The sequence below is a fragment of the Gekko japonicus genome, unplaced genomic scaffold, assembly GCF_001447785.1.
Source record: "Gekko japonicus isolate JY-2015 unplaced genomic scaffold, Gekko_japonicus_V1.1 scaffold168, whole genome shotgun sequence".
NCBI lineage: Eukaryota > Metazoa > Chordata > Lepidosauria > Squamata > Gekkonidae > Gekko > Gekko japonicus.
The window spans coordinates 540,025-566,550 of NW_015167535.1; the positions used below are offsets into that span (position 1 = coordinate 540,025).

The following is a 26,526-nucleotide window of genomic DNA, read 5'->3' on the forward strand; positions in this document are numbered from 1 at the left end:
TTGGCTGTCATACAGGGGCCACCTCAGCAGCATATAAGGATGCAGAGCCCACCATTTTCTCCAGGGGAACTGATCTCTGCCATCTGGAAAGTAGTTGTTATTCTGAGTGATCTGCAGCCCTCACCTGGAGACTGGACAGATTTTACCTCAGAACAGCAAAGTGTTTAGAATGTTAGCGGCAAAAGCCAATCAAGTCACATATGCAAATGACCTCTGTGCTCTGAGGCAAAGGCCAATGTGGCTGCATAGGCAAATAACCTCTGTGTTCTGTCTGGCTATGGGGGGGAGGGAGATTCTGAGTGACACACGAGGGCGCCAACCAATTCCGGAGCATGTGGAATGTTCTAGAGAAGTGCCACCACCATTCGGCTTTTATATATAAGGGAGATTAGTCAGTCAGACATCTCTCTAACACCAAATGAAGTATACAGCTCCTCTAAAAGACTGGGAGCAGAGCAAAAACAAGATAGCTAACAATACTAGAGATTTATTTATTTATTTTTAAGTTGGTCAGTGGTACCAAATTGGGCAGCATCTACCATGGATAGATCTTTGTCATGTTAGTTCATAGCCTTTGAGAGAACACCCGTTAATTCTCCTTTTGTAAGTTACACCCACAAATAAAATCTTTTAAAAAAAAGATTCTCCTTTTGTAAGTTATACCCACAAATAAAATCTTTTAAAAAAAGATTTCAAAGTCTCTGAGTTCATTGTATTTAGTCTTCTCTTATTCTGAGAATGTGTGTGTGTGAGAGAGAGAGAGAGAGAGTGAGAGAGCGCTCATATGTGAGATAAAGATCCATGGAGTGTTGTTCTTTGAAAGAGAATTAGAAACTCCTGCTGACACAGAGCTTTGAATTGTACCTCATGAATTTAATCTTCAACAAAGCAGATGCCTTGCTAATAAGACATAACTAAGCCCCAGAGTAGCTTTCACAAAGCAGTCTATTCTAGCAACAAGAAGCGGAATTTATCTTTCAGATCTGTCAGTAATAGTGGCCACCCTGGAATATTGATGGAAAGATTTATTCTGTGAGACCTGTGAGTAAGCAAATACTGCAGTGGCACTCCCTTCCACGCTTACAAAGGAGCAAGCCGTACTGAACTCAGTGGAATTTACCTCTGAGTATACCTGTTTTGGGAAATATTAATAGTTCTTGAAACCATCCCAAAGTTATTTACTGGTTGTCTTCTGACCCTTTGGTGTCAGAGTACTACATCGATGCATTACACACTGTAATTAATTCCCTTTTCATATTGTTGCGCTGCCTGCAGAAAAAGTATCTCATTAGAGCCTTTCTAAATGAATTACTTTCCTTTGCTCAGAGGAGGCTTTCACAAGAACAGGATAATATGCTGTGAAGGAGTAAACAGCAGCTAATGGGGAGGCTTGCGGCAGCCACAGCTCTTGGATCAGCACGTCACTTGCTTCATGTCACAACCATTTTTCTTCAGGCAACTATTTTGCCGTCTTCTACACTTACACAGACAGCACAATGAGAATAGCCAGAGGAAACTGAAGAAAATGAGAGACGTTACTGCGAGATATTGAAATTGGGGATTTTCGTATAGTGGTGTCTTTCCCCCCTCCATCCAGATATTGACAAAGATGCATATTATCCCCTTAACTTTTCCCTTTCAAAAAGCCTACATACTGTTTAGTACTTATACTGCAGTCTTTTGTGGATGACAGTTTTCAGTATTGCTTACAATGACCTGCTTACTAATAGGATTATATCGTATGTGTATTTGCCATGATAACACCTCAGCATTCTCTTTTTCAGAATGTTTCTTTATTCTCTGTTCTTACCTGGCCAATATGAGTTTCTGACAGTGTTCTCTACAAGTGTGACCCAGCTTTTTTGGAGTCACAATACTTTGTCAGTGTTTGATTTTGTGACATGTAGTATAAAACAGTATTTTTTTAAAAAATTGTTTAATTCAGTTAAGAATGATAACATTCATGTAATTTTGAACTTAAAAATACAGAGGTGATTAAAGTTCCATTTTCAGAATGAAATTTCTGGCTTTCTTCCCCCTTCCTGCTACAGCCTGCTGTGTTCCCTGAAATTCTGCTTTGGTAATTGGTGACTACTTCTGCAATGGAAAAAAGTCTTTGGAGCCCAGCTGATGCATTTACAGTTTTGAGAATCACTAGAAAATAAGTGTTGTATGACACTTCTTTTTCTGTTGTTGTTGTTGTTGTTGTTAAAGTGAATGAAAATAGTTTTATTTTGAGTTTTTGGTGGCATTCCTTGAGATTGTTTATTTATTTATAAATTTGATTTATAGACCACCCTCTCCTGTGCACAGGGCTCAGAATGGTGTACAACAGTTCCAATAGCCACAATTACAGATTAAATCAAACAATTAAAACAATAAAATACAGGACAATTTCAGGTGACACTGAAGTTATAACAAGTTGTAACCTTACCCCATGGGGAGAGGAGGGAGATGGAAGTGCCAGGCTAGATGGAAATCATTGCTGTCCTCAACCGTAGGCCTGGTGGAACATCTCTGCCTCACAGGCCCTGCAGAACTGCATTAGATCCGCAGGGCATGAATGTCATTCGACAGAGAGTTCCACCAGATCATGGCCAGGGCTAAAAAAGCCCTGGTTCTGGTTGAGGACAGCCAGATATTTTTCGGGCCAGGGATCACCAGTAGGTTCTTTTCCCCAGAACGTAATGTTCTTTGGGGAGTATGCCAGGAGAGAAGAAGAGTTGGATTTATACCCTGCCCTTCACTCGGAGTCTCAGAGTGGCTTACAATCTCCTTCCCATTTTCTCCCCACAACAGACACCTTGTGAGGTAGGTGGGGCTAAAAGAGCTCTGAGAGAACAACTCTGAGAGAACTGTGACTGACCCAAGGTCACTCAAATTGGCTGCATGTGGAGGAGAGGGGAATCAAACCTGGTTTCTCCAGTTTAGAGTCTGCTGCTCTTAACTGCTACACCAAACCGGCTCTCCCAGTCCCGTAGATATGTTGGTCCCAGACCGTTTAGGGCCTTGAAGGTTAATACCAAAAATTTGAACAAGTTGAAGCTTTTTCCCATCAGTGAATCCATTTACCTGGAGTTGAAATGTCTCACCTGTAGATTGTTGCCTGTTATGCACCTATTAGAGGTACAGAAGCATAGGACCATGATAAGAGCTCTCTGTCTGGTTTAACATCCTGTTCCCAACAGTGAGCAGCCAGTACAAATGATGTTGTTAAGTCAGATGACTTCTTGCTAAACTATTTGTTTCTGTTGCCATAATGTGAGTGGTTTTTTGTGTGTTTTCATTGGAGTGAGGTGAACAGCTGAAGCTACTAGATCAGATTTATGTTCAGGTAGTTAGTGAAGCACTTGTTTCTGTTTGCGTTCAGTGAAATTCCATTCACAGAAACAACTTTGTTTGAAGACCTCAGGCAAGGACCTGAATCTCCTAATGGTGTCTTATATTTCACTTTGCATTAACATAGAAGTAGGGTCTGACTAGTTCCCTGAATTTTACTAGGCCAAGCAAGGCTTCTGAGAGGGGGAAGACTGGGGTGTACAAAATTCCCTATGGCAAGGTTGCTGGAGAGAGGCACAAGACGCCAGGCTGTCCTGTTCCATTTTTCTGTCACTGGGTGCAGTTATTGTAATCTCAATCTAGTAATCCATAACAGTTTATTTTAGACCTTGGCTTGGCTTGAAATTATGGTAAATGCAGCAAGAGAGCCCTTGCTAGGATTTCAAGTCAAACAGTGGATTAAAATGAGTGGTTGTGGATTCCTAGAGAGGCGTTCTTTTCTCTTTTCCCATCAGATTGGGAAGTTTATGTCTTGGACTTTAAATGCATTGGGGTGGAACAGAGGGAATCTTTCCATTGGTTTGGCAGCCTTAGGGCAAAGGACTGCCCATAACCGCCAACAACCTTTCTGTATCTATTTGGAACAACTAGAGAAAATGTTTCTTCCTAGTTGGAGGTGAAATTACATGTGGCTGCATGAAACAACAAGCTGTTACAACTTAGTATTGTCACGAATTAAGCCACATGGCATAGAAAACAGCTCTTGCCTCACCCTGTGGCTCTGTTGCTGACTTGAGGCTCAGTCCTCTGACTAATGCCACCAATCAGCCATCACTCTAAAAGGTACCAGAAACAAAATTCCTTATTTCTAAAAACATAATTTTGACATATCAGTAGACAGAGGTTGAGGGAGGGAAGCTAGTGGTTTGATTTTAATTTTTCAAAAGTATCAAAAGAATAAGCTCCTGATTTTTCTTCTTCAGTGCATGATTCATTGCTGGTTCCCAGTGCTCTGTCAATGATCCAGGCAGAGGGGAAAATGTAACAAGAACTTTATGTACTCCTGCAGTGTGGCTCACCAACTGTTTGATCTGTGGGCATCTGTTAAGGCATCAAGAACTCTTCTGGTGTGAGCATGACATGAATACATTTCTTTTCTTGGAAGCTAGTATTGACTAAGTCAGAGATTATCATACTCTCCTTGGGGACATTCATAGATTGTTTGCTTCCCTGTTGATGAGACCACTTGATTTTGGTTACTCCCTCTGCTGTGAAACCATCTGCCAAAAGAAGAATTTCCAAGTAGAAGACACTGGGAAAATGGCCAAGCAGTTAGCGGTCTGCTAAAGTTCTTCTAAAGATAGGCTAAAAATTTCATAGTAGTAAAAAAGCTTTTGAGTTTAACAGAGCTCTTCCTCAAGCTTAAGGGTTTAAAAAGAGAGAAAGCTGTTGCTGGTTTATAGCTTGTTGGAAACCCAGAGGGCAAAATATCAAGATAAGGGTTTGGGAAGATTACTTTATTAATCTGCAAATACCTTTCTTAATCTTTGTTTCAAGACTGTAATATATTGTAGACAGACATGTACCATGACCTGTGCCAGCATCTACCCTTTCTCTCTCCTCTTGCCATCTCACCATGTTGTGATTTTTAAAAAAGATGTCACAGTTCCCTGTTGCTGTTTCTCCCCCCAATGAAACAACCTGGCTGGCTGTATTTTTGTGTGCATGTATGTTTGTACTGTGGGAATTGGTGCCTTATGCTGGCTTCTTTGATAGAGATTCTAACTCTGTTCGCTAAAAATAACTAACTAAATAAAATTGAGACTCAGTTACTATACATACATACATACGTGTGTGTGTGTGTGTGTTTAAAAACCTTTTAAGATGCAAGTCTCTACCACCTCTGAGGAGTGTTTTGTCCTTGCTGTAACAACATAAGGACAGCTGTGTCTACTAAGGTAATTGTATAAAGGGGAGCTGTGCCCCCAAATTGTAAAGGGGTGGGGCATTCACAAAAGAGCCACAATTAGCTGTACTTCCTTTTACATGCCTACTGCATGTTTGGGGAGGCATATCTTCAGTTCATTGTAATCAGCAACTTTGTGGGCCTTGGATCAAATTTGCTCCCTGTCAAGTACAATTGGAAACCTGGAAGAAACCATGGTATGTGGAAGAAGTTGCTGGTTTATCATGAAATGGCATGATATCTGGACTAAAGTGTGTGTACTTGTGTAAGATGCACAAAGAGTCCCTGCCTGCTGTGTTTCCATCTCTGTTCAAAGTAGTGCCCCCACTATAGCTATGCTTGTATATGTTTACCTGGCAAACATTTGCTTGTCATTTCAGGGTGGAGTGCCCCTTGAGAATGTCTTTGCTACTCTGGGTACCTTTGTAATCTAAACCTGGCATATAAATAGTATTCTTAAGAGGACAGTGTTGGACCAGTTTGGAGAGTACAATGAAGAAAGAGCCAAGGTCTCCTGATCTTTGTGGAGGCCTGTCTTTTAGTTTCAGATGTCATCCTTCAGTAACTCTTTATGATGGTTTTGGTGTATTTTATAGCCTTGCTGCCTTTCTGGTATCAGGTGTGCATAAAGAAAGTGAATCGTCCATTAACTGATCAGATGTCATTCAGCTTCTTCATAATCAAAAGTGAATATTCATTAACACTTGAAAAAAATTAAGTAACATGCAACTAAGTAATGTTTTCAGTACTCGATAAAGGAACTACATACTTGACATTTGTGGAAAAGGTCGATCTACCTTATCCTTGAGCTTTGTGGGGTTAACCTTTTGTTTTATGTTCTTCATTGACATGTCTTTTCTCCCTTTATCAAACAGAAGAAGAAGTGGAAAATTTTGATATTTCCAGTCTGCCTGCCGAAGCACTGCAGAACATCGAAGCTGACAGTTTCTGGGTAGAGGTTGAGCAGCAAATTAGCATGAACATAAATTGATTTTTCCCTCCTCCAACCCGGGGGGTTAACTCATTAGTGTTCTGTCCAGAGACTGCATTAAGGGTATGGGGGTGGGGGAGGATACATATGAAGGGGAATAAATCCCACTGTACTGGGAAATTATTAGATTTTTGTTAATATATTTTGAAAGCAAATGCATAGTGTATTTTCCCCCCAGAGATGAATTGTGCTCAATTTTGTGCCTGTGTAAGCCGCCCTGAGCCCACGTGCGGGGAGGGCGGGGTATAAATGAAATAAAATAAATAAATAAATGTTGTGTGTTTAAAATAGTTTTCATATCTCATGATCTGGGCATTTCGTGAACAATTACATCACAGGTAAGCAAAACAATAACCTTTAAACTAGAATAGATAATCAGTATCACCCAAGCTCAAAGTAAAATAAAAATATGAGTATGCTGCTAGTTCAGGATGACTACCTGTGAACAGGGGCAGATGGGTTGTGTGACCCTGGAAAAGGGCCCCACCCCACCTTGATCCTGACCCTCAATGAAGGGAGGGAAAACCTGCCTGGCCAGTCCTAAGCAGGAGGTGGGCAGAGTGAAGCTGGGTGGACACATAACATCCCTTGCTGCAGCCAGTCTTTGTTCCCTATGCTTCTCACTCATGCCCACCCTTCTCTTGGGGGGGGGGGTGGCACCAGTGGGGAGGGCTCAGGCCATGGGCCCACTGGAACTCTTTTTGGTAACCTTATGGCCAGTCTGTCTCATCTATGAGCATTGATAATTGTGAGTGTAAGATATTGCTGCCTGTATGCTGTGTTTATGCTGTGTGTGTTATAGCTTTTTCTAATGCTGTGGTTGTATGGTTTTATTGTACTCTTTATTATGTAAGCTGCCTCAAACAGGTATTTGAAGAGGCAGCACACACATTTTCTATATTAATAAATAAGTAGTTTCTTATATCCTTCTGGGCATGCAGGGGCCTGATTTGGTTTGGAGTTGTGATATGGGGGTGGGTTTGGAAAGCCAAGCTAAAAAGACCTCAGGGCGCCATTGTTTGCTCTCTTGAAAACACACACATATAAAGACACGCACACGTACATACTGATACCATACATGCATGTTTTTCCCAGGAAAGCAAATGACAGCTCCATGGGGTTGTGAAAATGATGTGATTTACAGGAAGGGTGAAACCTTACTGCTTTCCTTGTGCCATGACCCCAATCTAAATTGTTTTTAAAAGAACATTAAGATCTCTGTACACAGAGCTCCAGGCCTGTCATCTGGTTTGACCAGACATGCTGGGGATTGACTGCTCATGGAAGAAGCTGCATCCTCTTTAGGTTGAGGGATATAAAACCAAACACGTTCCAAGAAGATTAGTAGAACAGTTGAACAAAGCAGCTTGGTGGATCAAGTGTTAATGTACTGGCTGCCTTTCAGGTTTGGAACTGATAATACATAGTGTCAAAAGGTACATAGGAAGGATTTCTCCTTCCCTCTATGTGGTGGGATTGGTACCAAGCCGTGGGGGAAAGTCTCTTGATTTGCATGTTAAGCTACTCCATGTGATTCGCATTTTGCCTGGAGATTGCTCTTGTGGTAACCAGTGGCTTTTGGTGACAACCAAGATGTGTGCACTAGTCCACAGCTATATTGAAGGACAAGAAAGAATAATTCTTGCATGGGTAAAACACAGATTAAATTTAATTCTTTTGTTTGTATATGTATGCGGATAGATCTTATTTTTACCTTCAAAACAGAGATTAGTTTGCAAATACACTTTAGGGCCTTATGAGAGAAGAGAAATTGTCTACCCTAAGCATCAGTGCTTGTATTATTAAGCTATTGACAGTTGTATCTTTCCTTCTTAGCTAACTGCTGTTCCCTTTCAGTGACCACATTAAAATATTTCCTTCACTTTTTGATACCATCCTCAGAATTTTCCTCATTGTTGGAAGCTGCTTCTATTTATCAAGAGAGGTGATTTTTAAAAGAAATGCCCTGCAGAATTTGATAAGGATTGAAGATAGGCATTAGTCACAATATGTGGGTTGAACAATGAAAGCTTAAGTGGGGTTTATATTCTTGTATTTGAAGTATTGAAATGAGAACTTGGATCATATTGTTTTTTCTAGGGCAGGCATACAGTTATACTTATCATTCAACACCAAAGCTTCTTTGTAGTTATTTATTCTTTGCAAGCACACAATTATTCATCTCCTCATGTTGTAAATAACAGTGCTTTTCATAAGTGTTTAAACTTGTCATATATAAAAGTTCTCAAGACTGGCACATGTTGCAAAATCTTAAGCATCTGAAGAAGAAGAACTCTTAATGGCACATCCCATTCATAAGGCATAGTTCTGCGTTATGCACCCTGGAGCACATTAAACTTGTTCCCAGATACAAGGAACTCCTAAGAGAATAAATCTGGAACAGGAGTCAGTGAGAGAGATGCTACAGGAACTGTTAGTTCAAGGCCATTTTCATAGTGTCTGGGTATTGATCTTTTTTTGTAAGTGGTTCTTTCTTGGGAATTTCTGAACTTGGAATGTTATTGACTGCATTCTTCACTCATCTGCTAATGAAATATGTTTATTAAACGTCTGACCTTAAGGGTTGTCACAATTCAAGCGGAGTCTTGTAAGCCCCCATTTAAAATCAAAAACAGATGTTCTAGCAATGAACAGATAATACTTTTATTATTATTCAATTCAATACTCAATTTACGAGAACTCCTTTATGTTCTGTCCTGAAATTCTCGTATCACCAGATATAATCTGCCTAACCTCATAAATAAATGTCTGCGTAGTGAGGACCTGTTTCCCCTGATGTATTGCACTCTAGTCCCCAAAAGCTAGAATCAAAACTTCGATAAGACTCCTTTTGATTTTTTCTGGGTATACAAATTTAAATTTTCTCTTTCCTTTTTGTATCTGATGAAGTGAGCTTTGGCTCACAGAAGCTTACAACCTGGAACATTTTGTTGGGCTTCACAATGCTACTGGACTCACCTTTTGTTCTGTTACTATGGACTAATATGGCTGCACACCTGGAAACTATAAACATTTCTCTTTTCCTACCGATAAACAGATACATTTCGCCTAAAGATATCAGTATAAGCTCTTGATGTAAGCAGATCCTCTCTAAACAGCAATATGGATACATTTGCAAAAACTTGTATGTGGTACCCCATGCTCTTCCTGCAAGGGTGAGAGAGACCAAAGGCTGGACCTGTGTTTTGAAAGATACTATTCAACAAAAAGTTCATAAAGTGCCTCTTTTTGGTTTCAGTGTGCAACCTTTACCATTGTATCTCTTTAGGACAACTATACCTTTGCTCAACCTGGCATTCAGAAGAAAGTGAAAATGTTGGAAGAACTGGTTAGCCGGATCGACGGTAAGTCACAAAAGTGATGTGAGACTCTATATGCAGCTTGGCTTAAGCATATTTAGTTGAAAACTTTGAATCATCTAGCTGCAGGGCCAGCTCGCTCACTAGGCAAACTAGGCGCTCGGCTAGAGCGGGCCAGCCCTTAGGGGCGCCAAACTGCACCTGGGCCCCCGGCAAAAGCCCCCCCCCGCCAAAAGCCCTGCATCTAGTAGTCCCGACTGGGTGACCACCGCGTCTTTCAGTGCGCCCAGAAGCGCAGACAGAGGAGCAGGAGCCAAGGAGGGGCCAGGAGAGTCCAGCAGCCAGGACAGGCGGGGACAGGATGCCAGCTGGGGCGGGGGATGGACTGACATAGAGCTTCCGGCCTGTGACCCCCCCACACCTAAAGGGGACACTCCCAGGGGATGCCGACACACACACACCCATTCAGGAAAGGGGGCCGGGATCGCTTGGCTGGGTGTGTGGGGGAGACGGCGGTCAGGACCTGTAATGCGAAGGGGCCATGCGAAGGGACCTGCAATGCAAAGGGGCAGCCAGGACCTGGAATGCGAAGGGGCGGGGCGGGGTGTGTGTTTCCTCGGGAATAAGTAGCACCGAGATCGGAGAGACCCCTAAGCTAGCCCGGGTTTGGAGCCGCAGTCTTTCTAGAAAGAAGAAGCGAGTTGGGCGTTATCGAAAAAGTGTCGCCGGAATGCAGTGATAAATTTATTGCATGCCAGGACATTTCTCTTCCTTTCCTTTCTAGAAGCGATTTTCCCATGCCCTAACCCGAACCTTTACAAAACAATGTTCTGCTTATGAATCCTCTAGTTTTTTGAAATGCTAAAGCTGTGGCCAGAACCAGCAAACAGGTGTGCTCACTGAATCAGATTGACACCCCCCCCCAGTTTTAAAAAGGCTTTTCGTTTGTTGCACGTATGCCAGTAATGCATAAGTTTGAGATGTAAAAATCAAGTTACACCTCAGCCGAGAAAATCACTAACACCGCTGCAATCCCATTGGACTAAACACCACTGAAAAGAGCGGGACTTAATTCTGAGTAACTCCGCACAAGCTCCTTCCCGTGCCCCGCAGGTTCCGCATTCCGGCGTGCCTCCTCCTGGGGGCCAGGGCGCACTGAGGGCGTGGAGAGGCTCCGGCGATGAGCGCAGCCCAGCGTGGTCTGTGGCTGCTGTTAGGGCGAGTCGCCCTCCTGCTGGTCGAAGGGAGCTCCAGTGAGTGGGCGGCCAGGGTGGGGGCGAGGAAATGATGGGAGGCACCAGACAGTCCTCTCCAGCCCAAGCCCTTTGCACGCCCCGGGGAGGCAACGAGTGCAGCGCCCCTCCAGTGTTCCTTCTAAGCTGAGTGAGTGTGAGCTAGCTCAACAGTTTTTTAGCCTCCGGCTCACACATTTCTGTCTCCGCTCGGGAAGGGATGGCACCAGAGCAAACTAATCGATGCAGCAGCCAAATCACTGGCTCACAATTGGTGGGTGCACGGGGGCAAGGGGGGCCGCCAGAAGGGATCCTCGCAGAGGGTGCATAATAATCTGGGGCTGGCCCTGTCTAGCTGATATCTCTGCAGTGTTCTGTCCTTACCAGAATGCAGCTTTTAAAAGCAAAGGTGTTGTCCCTGATCAACCTGTGGCACAGTGGTCTTTGCAAGCTCACTACAACCACTAAAGGAAAGCCACTAGAGCATGAGCCACTTTTGTTATATTTTATTAAGGCAAGATAATCAAAAATCAATGCCAGTTTCTTTGCTGCACAGTAATGGCCACATATAAAAGGCAGCCAGCATTCATTGTGCATTAAGTCTTAATTTGAGAGAGGTACTACAGTTGTTTATAGTTGTCCTTTGGCACCATAGTGTGGGCCTTTGTGCCTCGTTTTGCTATCGGGAATGTCTGAATAATTTCTCTGTGGAATCCAATTAATTACCAACTTTAGAAATAACATCTTTAACATTAGAGATAAATTACAGTGGGTGGAAGGGTAATTTAGATTATACTTTCATGTGTTTTAGCAAGGCTGGTCTGAATTTTTTTTTACCTTCATCCTTAAAACAATTCCTGTCACGAAATGCTGACTGTCATATTGCTAAAGCGGAGTTTAATTAAATGAAATTCGAGAGATAGCACTTCCCATTCTAAACATATTCTCTTGATAATTCATTAAATTAACGAACAGAACATTAACAAAATGATGTTGAGCAGAACTGAGCATATATTTGTGACACTGCCTGTCAGTAAGGGGGGGGTGCATGCTGAAGAAAAGCTATTAATACTGGATAAGCTTCTGGGGAAGATGAGCTCCATCTTTTCATTATTCACTGTTGTCCCCATCACTTATCTCTGCAAATTTTTATATTGGTTTGCTTGTAGTTGCTTAGTGCTAAGTAGTTGATTTTGATATTGTAGATTTTTAAATATAATAATGAGTTTGCTAGTCGTAAAGGTGCCGCAAGATTCCAGTATATTTTTAAAGGTTAATATTCAGATTCAGCAGTACTTATGAAATGGGGGGATCATATATTAGGTTGGATCCAGCCAGCTTTTCCACTGTTAAAAAGGGTGGAAGGAAGCTTCCTCTTGACCACCAAACAAAATTATGCTAAGGGTCATAAGACCTGCATGGACAAAAGATATGTGGGATGGAGACTGTAGGAAGGTGGGCAATTAGGTGAAGTTGAGTGAAAAAGGCAGCTAGACTTTTTCCATCCCAGTGCTTAATCTGACATAAAGACTGAAAGTTCAGGAAAGGGATGCATAACAAGGTTCTGAAGGTGACTGGAAAAGATACTTCAGTGACCACCACCACCCCACCTTGCTAGTATTATTAGCTGTCTAGAAGAGGAATCAACCTGGCCAGCTGGTGTCATTCGGAGCAGCTTGACATGCATAAGTGAGTGCTTTTTGGAGAACAGATAAAAGTATTCACCTGCTAGTGTCTGCAGCTCAAACTATCTTTCAAGGCATATGTACGGGTTTTTTTAAAAAAACAACAACAGGATATTGCACTGCATACTTCTATCTCTTCCCAGGTTTGAGTGTGCTTTCCTCATCTCCTTACATCATTTTTCCTGTCACCATTTGTTGTATTTTATATTTCTTTATTATTTAAAACATTTTCTGCTGCCTTTCCACCCAGTTTAGGGTCCCCAAGGTGGGGAGCAATTAAACCCCCCCATTAAACCAAGCTTTAAAAAATATTAAAACAATTAAAAACAGTTTTGCAAAATATATACCCATATGCAAGTGTGCCTTCAAACTTCACTTTGTGTGGTCTACTCTCATATGCACCCCACTGTCCCAAACATGTATCTTTATATTTTCTGCACTAAAGGATTTTAAACAAATGTACTAATAAAAGTTGTTTGAAATAGTTTCATATGCAAGTCCCCCCCCCTCAATCCCTCTTGAATTCCCCAGGTTTCCTGCCTGCCCCCTCCCCCACATTCTCCTTGGCATTTCAGTCTTCTGTAAAAATTCATTTCTACTAAAGATTGTGAATTGGAAAACTTTGAAAAGCTCAGAAGTTCGATCCAAAGAAGTCATTTTATCAGCAAAATGACACCTCAGTTGGCAGAAGAGGGGAGGATGATTTATGCAGAATCATTCCTTTCCCAGTGCAACCCCCCACTTTACCACTCCCACTACTTTGGATGGCCCCTTGGCTTTCTTCCCCACCCCTGAGCAAAGTTTTAAGGAAGAGGGGGAGGGGGAAAGTTCTTCTGTGCCTACTTCACTCTGCTGACAGAATTCTGGATCCAACCTTCTGCTGGAAAATTTGGAGATCCCTGACTTAAAAGTGAATCAAATAAAACAATTCTGTCTTTATACCTTTGCTACAATAAATCCCAGCTCAAGGTGTTCACTGGTTTTCATTCAGTCAATGTAGTGGACCACATATGTAGAGTAATAAATGCAAGGTCTTCAAAATTACCTGTTCTTCTCATCTTCTAAGGGAATTGTTTTCCAGCTTTGTGGATTAAGCTTTCAATTTCAAAGGATTTGTGATTTTACAATATTTATAAGAAATATGATTACAGTAATTCAGTAAAGCTTTTTATGTCATATACCAAGCATAAGAAAAACAATTTTAATTACTTTTCTAAAGTATGTGAAAGTCAGATGATGTAGTGGCTCAGTTTTACAAGATCTAAATTCAATTTCTTTCCCCCCCAAAGCTTGCTCTTTGTGATCTCCTTACATTCAGTGTTTTGCAATTTAAAAAACACACAAACTTTCTGTGTTCTAGGGCAGTCTAGTTTGAGTAGAAATTATTTGTAGTTTGAAATTTGTATAGAAATTGTTTTCATGATAGTACTATATGTTATAACTCGGGATGTGTGCTTGAAAATAAAGGTATTTTTTCAGGAAGGGCATAAATACTGATATTCAGGATCTTCTTCATGGTCTCTGTGCATCACACCTCTGGGATATAGTGCACCTGCGCCGACCTCGATCAGTTCCTCTTGAAAGCGAAAAGGACTTTCGCACCCGCTCCCCAGTGACGCGCCGGCCCCAACTGCGCATGACCAAGGGAGGGGCACGACAATCCCGACAGTTCTCTTCTGACCGCTGCCCTGGTAGGATCTTCTCCGCTTCGGTTGGTAAAAAAAATGGGCTTTTAGGCCTATTCCTCATTTTTTCTTCAAAGTTTCTTCGTTTTCTTCTTGTTTATTTTTACTAAGCAAAAGGACTTTGTTTCTACAGATTTATTTCCTTTTGGACTCTGTCGGGTGTTCCCCCCCTCCCAGCTTATGGCCAAGAGGTGGGGTTTCTTTAAACGGTGCTTTAAGTGCGGCAGCAAGATCTCCCCCCCCCCCCCAGAGGGCCCCCCGCTTTGTCTTTTGTGCCTCGGGGAATCGCACCGAGTGAACTCTTGTGCTCATTGCGCGAATTTTTAGAAGCAGACAAGGAAGAACAGAGCTGCTAGACTTCACATTGCGCTTTTGGAGTTAACGCTTTCACCGATGTCATCACAGGACACTTCAGGGCATGCGTCAATGTCGACTGCTGCCTCGGCATCAACGGCTACGCTATCCCCGATACCGACTCACATAGAGGTTTACCGCCTGATGCTGAAACGCTTGGCCCAGACATCTCAGTCCTTAGCCCATACTCCCTCCAAAAATGCAGGGAAGGCAAGGACGGTTGGCCAGTCAAGCTTAAAAAGCATAAGAAAACTCCCCCTGTGCAATCTCCGCTGACCCCTTGGAGGGCCACGGAATTGAATCTTTCGGGGGCTGCTTCACTTGATTTTGAGTGCTGACAGCAGCCACAAGGTATACCTCGGTCGCCTTCACTGCATCCTATCCAGCTCATGGACTCTGAGCATGATCTGGACTTAACACAGATCTCCTGGTCTTCCAGTGCTGAAAGTCTGCACTCAGACCGCGGAGCCAATGTGTCTGTCCGTCCTTCACAGCTCTGACCTGATGATTGAGACCGACCATCGGCACCAATCCACCCGCCGCCACCGCCCTCCTGGGACCAATGACAGTAGCAATACATGTATTGGGCTTACCCATTTACAGGCAGTATGCCATGGTTCCCATCCCAACCGATGGAATATGGACGTCAGTCCGCCTCTTCACGTCTCTCCCGGTATCGAGATCCTGCATCGACACCAGAGTTTGTGAGGCTTCAACTGTTGAGGTCGATGGGCAAACCCTCCAAACTGTTGCACCTGACAATTCCAAAGTTTAAAAATCCATCGAATCTGACTCCATCAATACCGATGCCACCTATGTCTTTTCCCAAACTGTCTGAGCACTCCGCCTCTTCAGACGCTTCCTCCCAATCAGGGGACAAAACCGTCGATCCTCCGGTGGAACTCTCGCCACCTCAACAAGTGGGCGATAATCTTCCGATTCGGAAGACTTAAAATCCTACGGGGATTTCACCAAGCGGATGGCTAACATGCTCACGCTGTCTATGGCTAAGACTTCGAAAACTTCCAAGCAGAGTGTTTGACTTCTGTCGTCCCACCCCTACCCGCCTGTCTCCCTACCTGGCTGCTTGGCAGCGAATAACATCAGACTGGTGATTACTTTCCGTCATCGAAAAGGGGTACCTCATAGAATTTATCCAGGTACCCGAGGCCCCCAACTTCATAATTACTCCACCATCCAGTACGCTCCTGGAAGAAGTCCAGAACCTTCTTCAAAAGGATGCTTTAGAATCAGTCCCGACAGCACAGCATCAACACGGGTTCTATTCCCGTTATTTTATGGTCCCCCAAAAAGACAGAGGACTCCATCCTATTATGGACCTCAGGGGACTCAACCGGTTTATCTCCTATCGGAAATTTCAATTTACAACATTACAAAGCATTCTCCCCCTGCTCAGCGAAGGTGTCTGGATGGTAACCCTGGACTTGCAAGACTTATTGCAGTTCCGCAGGGCCTGCAAGACGGAGCTATTCCGCCGGGCATTTGGTTGAGGCAGCGGACGTCCCCCTCTCCCCTTCTCCAGCTTCTTTGGCCCTAACTTTTTTCAGCCAGTTGTCCAACAGTGGCCTGTTTTTGACTAGTCATCTGACAACTTTTAGAGTTACATGGTATTTTATGATTTTATGTGTAAACTGTTATTTTAATACTGTTTTAATTGTATATTTAACTGAGCCCATTGGGGAGGGCAGTATATAAATCTAATAATAAATAAAATTTTAAAAAAGAAAGAACCCATTGTCATCACTATACAGAGTCGACTTTCCCCCCAGGAAATTTTTCATAAGATTCTTCCATAAATATTTTGTATTCTGGAAATTCCAGTGAATAATAAAGAGATGGAAGCGCCTGATCTGAGTAAACCTTCAGGTTCTGCTAGAACATTCCCAAAAGTGGGGTCAGTTTTTCTTGGGATCCCTTTCCCGGTTGTGTTTGATAAGGTGGTACAGGCTGAATGGGAGTCCCTGACCAGACCTAAATCAAATCATCTCATCATCTCTAAATTTTACTCTCTGGTACCAGGGTCAGCTGAGCACTTCATATTGCATTTGGTAGATGACCTTCTGGCTAGCTTGAGTTCTAATTCAGTTCTACCTTTGGTGGCAGACACTCTTCCCAGGGATCCTTGTGACAGGATGATTGAGTACTCATTGTACATGAACTTTGAAGCTTCTTCAACTTCAGTCATGGCCTCCACAGCTAGTTCTCTTTTTGCCAGAGCTATCTACTCTTGGGCTTCAGACCTTTCAGCAGCAGATAGCGACTTAAAGGATGATATAAAGAAAATTTCCTTAGCAGCGGCCTTCTGTCAGCTGGGGCCATAGCTTCAAATGTCACAGCCAGATGTAATACCTGGCTTCATAGCTGGGAAGTAGACCCTTCCTCCCAGGCTTAAGTGGCTAGTGTGCTCTTTAAAGGTATACATTTCTTTGGGATGGTATGAATAGGTATCTGGTGGAGGATAACGATAAGAAGAAATCATTGCCTTCCTGTAAGAAAGACAACAAACCCAAAAAACATTTTTCTTCCTTTTGTGAGCCCAAACATATTTCAGGATCTAGAGCATCTAGGTCCTCTAAAGGGAGATGGCAGCCCAAGCAGTCAGATGGCAATTACTCTTCCATTACCAGAACTTCAGGACAGAACTCAAAAGGCCCCCAAAAGAACACCTCAGCATGACTGTGTCTGAGATATAGTCTGTATGAAGATAGGAGGTTGGTTCAAATTTTTGCAACTCAGTGGGAAGCCACAGTAGGCGGACAAGTGATCCTAGATACATTGTCAAAAGGCTACTCTCTAGAACTAAGTTCTGTCCCTCCTAACAGATTCCCACAGGTACCACGAAGCCGTTGTCCCCACAAACACTTCTCCTCAACACCATTCAACATCTTTTGGACATAGGGGCAATAGAGCCCATGTCAGAGGCACAAAAGTCCATAGGGGTCTGTTCAGGTTTTTTTTTTATAGTTGCAAAAAAGAATGGGGATGTGAGGGCGATTCTAGACCTCCAATGGCTGAACACGAGGATAAAAAAGTTCAGAATGGAAACTCTAAGGTCAATAGTTTCTTCTATACAGAAGGAAGATTTTCTGGCATCAGTAGATCTCTCAGAGGCCTATTTGCATATCTGAATTCAGAAGGCACATCAGAGGTTCATGCGCTTTTCATATGGCAGTCTCCATTTTCAGTACCAGTACCCTTTGGCTTCAAAATAGCCCCAAGGGTGTTCACCAAAGTCTTGGTTGTTCTGAATAGTGCACTTGAGGACAAAGGGAGTCTCCATCTTTCCATAGCTAGATTTCTGGAGGAAAGTCAGTTAAAGGAACTGCAGAGAATACTCATAACATTGTATGCAAGCCTCACCAATTGGGGAGCCCACTCACAGGGGAGAATGGCTCAGGGCCTCTTGTCCTGAGAAGAATCGACTCAAAGCATCAACTTCCTGGAGCTCAGGGCGATCAGGCTAGGGATGCTATCTTTCCATGATCTCCTGATCGGGCAGCACATCTTGGTCCACATGGACAAAATGATGCCCAAGTCATATGTCAATCGTCGAGGGGGTACCAAATCCAGGACACCTTCTGAGACCCTTCTGAGGTCAATCAAGGCTGTGCATAGAGGCATTTCTTAGCAGTTAAAATGAGACTTTCATTTTTACAGAATACTTTTTTTCCTGGTATGTTACTTAAGAATGAAATATGGAATGATTTGCTAATCATTGATGCAAGCACAAGACACATTTTAGATAAAACATTTTATTTAAATTTAAGCACACATAAATTGATGATTAAAAATACTTATGTAATTTCTTTAAAGGAGAAGAAAATGGGAGGACTGGTTTCAGCAATAGCTTTCAATTGGTTTCCATAAATTTTAAAAGTGCTGAGAAGTCGGTTAAAACAAATTCTGTCTCCCCCTTTTGATACAAGAACTATTATTTCTTGAAGATTTAGCATAATTTTATTATCACAAACTGCTGTATAAGTACTTTATGGAAAAATATTTTAAATCTGAAAGATGGCAATAATTACATCTGCCGAGTCATTCATTACATCGGCATGCTTACTACCAGTGAAATGGAAAATTTAAATTTAGAATTATTGCCGGCTAAATTACCTTTATCAGTGAAATAACATCTGGTCACAATTACTTATGAAAAAGGAGGAATGAATCTTTTCAGTCTTTGCCTTTCCTTTTTGTCTCTTGCTGTGCATATATTATTAAATAAATTGCAAATAAAGCTTTGCACTTACTTGTCCATTTTTCAACATTTTGGGGGGGGGGGGGAGGGAGGCCCAGATGAAAATCAGTATGCTTAGTTGTTTGGGTTTTTTTAATGGAGTTGAACTATTCTGAGCTGTCCCAGCATGTTGCTTTTCATTACGTTCAGAGGCTTCCTAATAAACTTAGATAAATCTCTGGCTGCTATAGAAGTTACTGTTTAGAAATAGTTGCTTCACATATTTGAGTAAATGGTTTCAATTAGCTTGAAATAACTTTTAAAATCCTATCTCCAATATGTGTGCTTGCTTAGGATAATTATCCCATTTTTTAAAGCCATTCTTTCTCCATGGAGCTCAGGCTTGGATCCAGACTAGACATTTCCATGGATGCAAGGATTTCCTCCCCCAAAGTGCAGTTTTCCTGCCTCTGCCCTCCTGTGGTATCTGAAATACACTCTGAAATCTGGTTCTTGGGGAATAGGAGACCCCCCAGGAACAGAACTCAAAGGGCATTTGGAGCTGCTGTGGGAGGGAGGATGCAGGAAAATAATGCTCTATGAGTATGAAACATTAGTCTGGATCCAACTGTGTCCTCAGCAACCCAGTGAGATAGGTTAGGCTGATATATAGAGAGAGATTTTGTGTGACTGGGCAAGATTACTTATTGAGCTTCATGAGCAAGTGGGAATTTGAACTTGGGTTCATCTTCCGTCTTTGGTGCAGCCCCATGTTGGTACTGCACCTGTGCAGGCCAGTTGCAGAACCTTTTTTCTAGCATAAAAACTCCTAAAGGGGGCACCCTACCTCTTCTGGAGCTGACGTGTGGATTTTCCTGCCCAAGGCATCACATACTCTGGCAGCATGCGGTTCCTTCTCTCAGTTCCTTTTCTGACGCCACATTAATAGGAAGCTTTCTAGCATGCTCCTACTTTTTCTTTGTGTCTTCACCTTTGGTAGAATTTTTTTCAGTGTTCTTGTGTTTAGTGTGGTTGTGGCTGAGGTTTCTCACAGTGTGAGGCGATTTCCAAAAAACCTACCCTGAGTTTGTTCCTTTTGGAGTGATTGCTTGTGGTACCCGAAATGGCGACCAAGGTGTTGTTTAAAAAGTACACAAATGTGAGACCAAAATGACCCACAGTGATGAACATGAGCTCTGACTTTTGTGTCTCGGAGAGTCCCACAATGTCGATGCTTGTACCATTTGCCAGCGTTTCACGCCCAAGCCTCAATCCGATAGGGCCTCCTGGCTGAAGGCCGCTCTCTGGGGAAAGGCATTCTCCACCTTGGTTCTCCCCAAGACTTTCCTGTGCTCAGATCCTACCCCATCCAGTAGATCATCCTCAGCTCTGGCACCAGAAGCTTGTTTCAGGCTGCTGTCTGTTTGGTTGGTTCCAACTGCTCCGACTGCCAAGAAAGCCACTAACTCATCAAAAAGAGCCTTCTCTGTTGCTCCAACATCAGAGTTGATATGGCCTCGGTCTCCATCCCTTGCTGTATTGGCTCCTGTCCATTCACAGTTGGAATCTCTTGCAAAGAGACCCAAAGAGTCTAAATATTAGCATAAGGCCAACTCAGTATTGAAGCATGGCAAACATCACACATCCCTTAAGAAACCTGTAGATGATCAGGATGTCATTCTGGTTCTTCCTCGTACTCCTTCACCACACTTCGAATCTCCCAGGGAGTCCTTTGGGGACATAGGCAAGGACCAGTTCAGCATCTTGGTGGGACAGTTCATGAGGTCAGATCCAGCCCCCTCACTGTATGTCACCAACATACCTTAAGAGATAGGCTGGTTACGAACCCCAGCCTTTTGAAGTCGGGCATGAACCCAGCAATCCTAGTTGCACTGAAGCCCATTCCAGCTTCATTCTGTCTTGATCCTCTTATCATGAACCCAATGAGGAAATTTTGGTAGCATCTTGCTACAGTTCCAAGAGTGCATCCAATCCATCACCCAATGACATGGTGGGGGATCCAACCCCAGTATTACCTAGTGAAGATCTGTGCTTCTATGCGGAACAAATGTTGAGAATGGCCAAGGCCCTTGATATCAATGTCATCACCTCGGAAAACAGACTGAAGGATAGAATCCTGAGTCGCCTTTACCCCGCCTCCCCGGGCATAGTAGCGCTTCCAATCCTGGAAGGCCTTGCAGAACTCACAGGGCAGGTTTTTGCAGAAGCCGGCACCTACTCTGGCCACTCCTCATAGAATACAGAATCTATATAGAATCCAGCAGGACTCCTGTGAATTCCTGATCACGCAACCTCCTCTGCTGTCTTTAGTTACCAAGGACATGCAGGCATGCCAGAGACCTGGCCAGCACTCATCCTCAGCAGATAGGGAGAATCCCCAGTTAGATGCTTTGGGGCAAAAAAAATATTTATCAGCCACCCTTAACTTCCGACACACAAACTACCAAGCAATTGTGGGTGGATACCAACTATTCCTTTCCCAGTATTTGGATAGGTTGCCCAATGAATCCAAGTCACTGGCTAAGCTGATCCAGTCCGAAGCAGTTAGACTCGCCAAGAAATCAAGAAATTAATGCAGGCAGACATGCTGCAGATGTTTCAGACAGATCCGTGGCTTCTACAGTAGTCTTCAGATGGCACTCTTTGTTGCATACGATGGCTGTCACATGAGAGACATGATGTAAAGTAGAAGATCTTCCCTTCGAGGGGTCATCACTGTTCTCTCAGACCACCGATGAGTTTCTTTCAATTATAAAAAAATCATCAGACAGCTAGATCCTTGACTGTTTTTTTTTTCATCTACTCCTGCTCCAAGGCAACGTTTTACTCAGAGGCAGTATGGCTTTGGCACTCCATTCTTTTAAGGGACAGAGGCAGCAACAAGTGCAAATGCCCTTTTTGTATTCTCAATGTCCTTATCAATCTCACCCCCTTTTGAAAAAAGGAAGACCATGGCTCATCCCAGGTCAGCGAGTCATCAGAACCTCCAGAGAGAGCAACAACCTCCAAAGTTTTGACTATAAGAACATAAGAGATGCCAATGTTGGATCAGGCCAAAGGCCCATCCAGTCCAACACTCTGTATCATAGAGTGGCCAGAAATACCAGTGCCATCAGGAGGTCCACCAGTGGGGCCAGGACATTTGAAGCCCTCCCACTGTTGACCACCCGACCGCTCAGCAATTTCATGGAGTGCCCACGGGTTCTTGTATTGTGAGAAAGGGAGAAAAGTACCTCTTTCTCTACCTGCTCTTTCCCATGCATAATCTTATAAACCTCGATCATGTCACCCCTCAGTCGTCTTTTCTCCAAGCTAAAGAGCCCTAAGCGCCTTAACCGTTCCTCATAGGGAAAGTGTTCCAACCCTTTTATCATTCGAGTTGCTCTTTTCTGCACTTTTTCCAAAGCTATAATATCCTTTTTAAGGTGTGGTGACCAGAATTGCACACAGTATTCCAGATGAGGTCGCACCATTGATTTATATAGGGGCATTATTATATTGGCTGATCTGTTTTCAATACCCTTCCTAATAATCCCCAGCATAGCATTGGCCTTCTTTATTGCAGTCACACACTGTCTCGACATTTTCAGTGAGTTATCTACTACAACTCCAAGATCTCTCTCTTGATCTGTCTCTGCCAGTTCAGACCCCATCAATGTGTATTTATATTTAGGATTTTTGGCTCCAATGTGCATCACCTTGCACTTGGCCACATTGAACCCCATTTGCCATGTTGACGCCCACTTGCCCATCTTTGACAGATCCCTTTGGAGTGCCTCACAATCCTCACTGGTTTTCACCACCCTGAACAACTTCGTATCATCCGCAGATTTAGCCACTTCACTGCTTACTCCCAACTCCAAATCATTAATGAACAAGTTAAAAAGCAGTGGACCAAGTACTGATCCCTGTGGTACCCCACTGCTTACCCCCCTCCACTGGGAGAACTGCCCATTTATACTCACTCTCTGTTTTCTATTAATTAGCCAGTTTTTGATCCATAAAAGGACTTGTCCTTTTATCCCATGATTTTTGAGCTTGCTTAGGAGCCTTTGATGAGGAACTTTATCAAAAGCTTTCTGGAAGTCAAGGTAAACAATATCTATTGGATCCCCCTTGTCCACATGTTTGTTCACCCCCTCAAAGAACATTAACAGGTTAGTGAGACAAGATCTTCCCTTACAGAACCCATGCTGAGTCTGCCTCAATAGGTTTTGTTCATCTATGTGCCTACTAATTCTTTCATTAATAATGGTTTCCAAATGTTCCAATTGTTATGTATAGCCCTAATTTTAGTAATAGGTTAGCAAAGGTTGCTGAAACTCGGTGCTCTGTTTGTTCAGATAGCTGGGTTTTATCTATAGTGATTGAAGGTTGTATATTAGAGTTTTTATCCCCTCCATGAGTGAATAATTTGTACTCCAAACTCTGTTTCAGCTCAGTGAACTTCTCCAAAAAGAGGCAGTAGAAAGGGTCCCGGGGGATCTCCATGCTCAAGGCTTCCATTCTAGATTCTTCTTTGTTGATAAGGACAGAGTGCATTGACCCATTCTTGATCCTAGGGAATTAAATCCTTAACAGTTTCAAAGTTTAGAATGGTCTCTCTGTCTTTTTATTGAGTTCCTTTCTCCTGGATCATAATTTGCAGTCCTTGACTTGAAGGACTCTATGTGGCCATCTATCTCTCGCACAGGAAATACTTACAATTCAGACAAGGCTCGGAAGTGTTTCAGTACACTGCTCTCCTGTTTGGCCTTGCTAGTGCTCTAAGGGTTTTTACCAAATGTATGGCAGTGGTGGTAGCCCACCTGCACACAAGGGGTTGTAATACTTCCCTTCAGGGCTTTTTTCTTTTTAAAAAGAAGTGCTGGAACTCTCAAGAGGGAAATGAAGTTTTCAATCTGCGTACTGAAAACTCATGATCTTCTAAACAGCTACTCTGGGTAGTCCCCAACTGCCTGTTACTCTTGGTCATCTACAAGGATGGCCCCGCGATGGCATCCTCATTTTGAGAGTCGCTGTAAGGGGAATTGAAGGAGTCAGCACATCCAAGGGGGCATGGCAAGGATGTGGGTGGCAGGTGGTGGACCCCCAGCAGTGGCCAGGTGACAGCAGAGGCCCTGACACCACACCACACCGAGGTGCCTGTATAGAAATATTGCTTCTATATTCACATGCCTTCTCCTGTGATGTCTTTTGATAACATGCTGTGTCTTGTTTCCTGTTGCAAGCCAATTGGTGAGGCCACATGGCCCCAATAGCCATGCCATAAACCCACATTCTTTCACACTTTCATGCCAAATGCCAGACCTCATGGCTACACTTTCTGGCCCACTTGCGACCAGTCACGTACACAATGAAGTAGCTGGAGTTTGGGTCACCTGACTGCAGGAGGGGCTCCAAACTTCTAGCCAATCCTATGTTGCAGCCATGACAACCAACAATTGGGCACACCCATGCCCACTCGCAATTGGCTGATGGTCACATCTAATTTGTGACTGGAATTGGGGTATAATTGTTTTGATCCCTATGGGAGTGGGCTCTCTTGCTTAGCTCTCCCTTCCTCCTCTTGTCATTGTCTGTTTGATTGCACCTGAAATGCTACCTCTTGAGAGACAAAGAGTTGCTTTGTGACTTGGAGCACATGGCTGTGCAAAAATGGGATTTCCCTTCAAAATCCCTTGGTACTTGGACTGTTTTGGACTGATGAATACTCCTGACGTGGTAACTATGAATCATTAATGTTTAGTTAAGGCAAACAGCCCTAGCCTTTGTTATTTTTGTAATCTCTGGTAGTCTATGCTAAGCTCTGTACTGAATAAAGATCCTTCTTATTGCTAAATTGTCTTTGATGTTGTAACTGAATTCCAAGTCTAAACTTGGTGCCTAACCCTGACCACATATGCTACCTTGGTAAGAGTGTGCATCTCTGGAGTGAGTTGCTAATGTGTTCTGTCCCAGATGCTAACTAAGGGCTGGAATCTCTCCCTTAGGAAAGGCAGGGACTAGTGAAAAGAGGTTCTGGTGGCAAATTGTTCTGGAAACCAGAGAGGGTATAGACCATCTCATGGTTTGTTGTTTAATGTACTGAAAAGTACAGGATTCCCTCCCATTCCTGGACTGGCCTGGGTGGGCTAATCCCTGTACAGTGCCACAGCTGCCACTACTATGGAAGATATCACTGCCTGCATGATAGTTTCCACTCCTGGCAGTACCTCCTCCACCACCCCCTCGTAACGGAACACCCTTGACCTTGAGGGCTTGGATGTGGTTCCGAACTTGTCCAAAGAATCGTCCCAGCACTTCAGGGTGGACATGTCCATCCAGGTGGCATTTCTCAAGGCAGAGAGTCACTCCGCCGCCATGCACCAGAAGACACGTTGGCAAAAGGTGGCAGAGCTGCTCCTGGCAGTTGCTAGGGCTATGCTCACAAGCACCACCACTCACCTGTACAGCAGCACCTTCTCAGCCTTGCTCCAATTAGGCTGATGATGGCCATGCCTGCTGCCAGATGTTGGTGCAGTCATGCCACCCACACACTAGGGAGTGTGGAAGCAGAGTGAGGCACCGTGGGAAGCCACAGCACTCCTAATCTCACCCTGCCTCCTGTTCCCGTGATGGTCACCAGTCATCAGGAGGAGGCTGCACATGTATGGGAGGTATCTGTGAGGACAAATGGTTAGTTAGGTTGGGGGGGGGGTGCTTGGGCCAAAGGCCCAACAACCTTTCAGTGTATTAAATACAGCCCCCTCTCACCACAGGCCCCCGCCAGCCTGCCCTGATATGGTGTCCACTTCTGCCTCTGCTAGGTGTTCAACATTGTCAGTTGCTAGTAGTGCTCTATATCTGGGTGGTACAGTGATGGCAGAGAAGGTGGCATGACTGCCATTACCAGGCATGCATCAGTGTGCCCCATCTGTCAGGCAGCACTTGCCTGTATAATTTCTGCTTGGATTGGATAGCTGTGCAGGCTCTGTGAGAGGAGCTGGGGTCAGCGCTCCAGGGCCATGCCCCTGTGCCATTCCTTCAGGTTCCTGGCCACTGAGTCCTTCCAAGGGATCATAGCCAGTGTTCCCTCTAAATTGAGTTAGGGTGAGCTAGTTCACAGTTTTTTAGCCTCTGGCTCACACATTTTTGTCTTAACTCAGGGAGGATGGCTTCAGAGCAAACTAACTTATGCAGTAGCCAAATCGCTTGCTTTCAACTTTAATGCCGGTAGCTCACAAAGCAGAATTTTTGCTCACAAGACTTCACAGCTTAGAGGGAGCATTGTAGCAGGGGTTCTCAAGGTGTCCCAGTCCTCGGCTGGTTGGTGTCTGCACAGCTTTCTGGATGCAGTACTGGCCAGCTTACAGGAGCGTGTGCACTTCCCCACTAAGGAGAGAGAGCTGACACCCATCTGGTCAGGGTTTGCAGCATTTGCCTGCTTCCCCAGTGTTGTGGAGGCAATGGACTGCACCCTCCTTGCCCCTTAGGAAGAGCCACAGGTGTACTGAAACCAGCACCATTTCTATAGTCCAAATGTACAAGTGTACTGTGACCACCAGGGCATTTTCATTGCTCCTCAGGAGGAGCCGCAAGTGTACTGAAACCAACATCATTTCTATAGCCTGAACATACAAACATACTGTGACCACCAGGGCATTTTTGTGGACTTCATAGCCAAGTTTCTGAGCAGTGTGCATGATATGCAAATTTGTGTGGTATTGGGCCGCAACCACCTGTTGACCATTTGGTCAAAGGGCAAAGGATGGCTCTTGGGTCAGTAGTGTGGGAATGGGGGTGGACAAACAGG

The 26,526-nt window shown here is 43.7% G+C and overlaps 1 protein-coding gene across 1 annotated transcript in view; it reads left to right on the forward strand.

Moving 5' to 3' along the window:
• The window catches only part of TBC1D22A (TBC1 domain family member 22A), a 233,518-nt gene that overhangs the window by 101,175 nt on the left and 105,817 nt on the right, over positions 1–26,526 (forward strand). Inside the window, 2 exon segments of the mRNA XM_015413497.1 lie at positions 6,121–6,197; positions 9,496–9,601. Of these exon segments, the coding sequence (XP_015268983.1) occupies positions 6,121–6,197; positions 9,496–9,601 (183 nt within the window).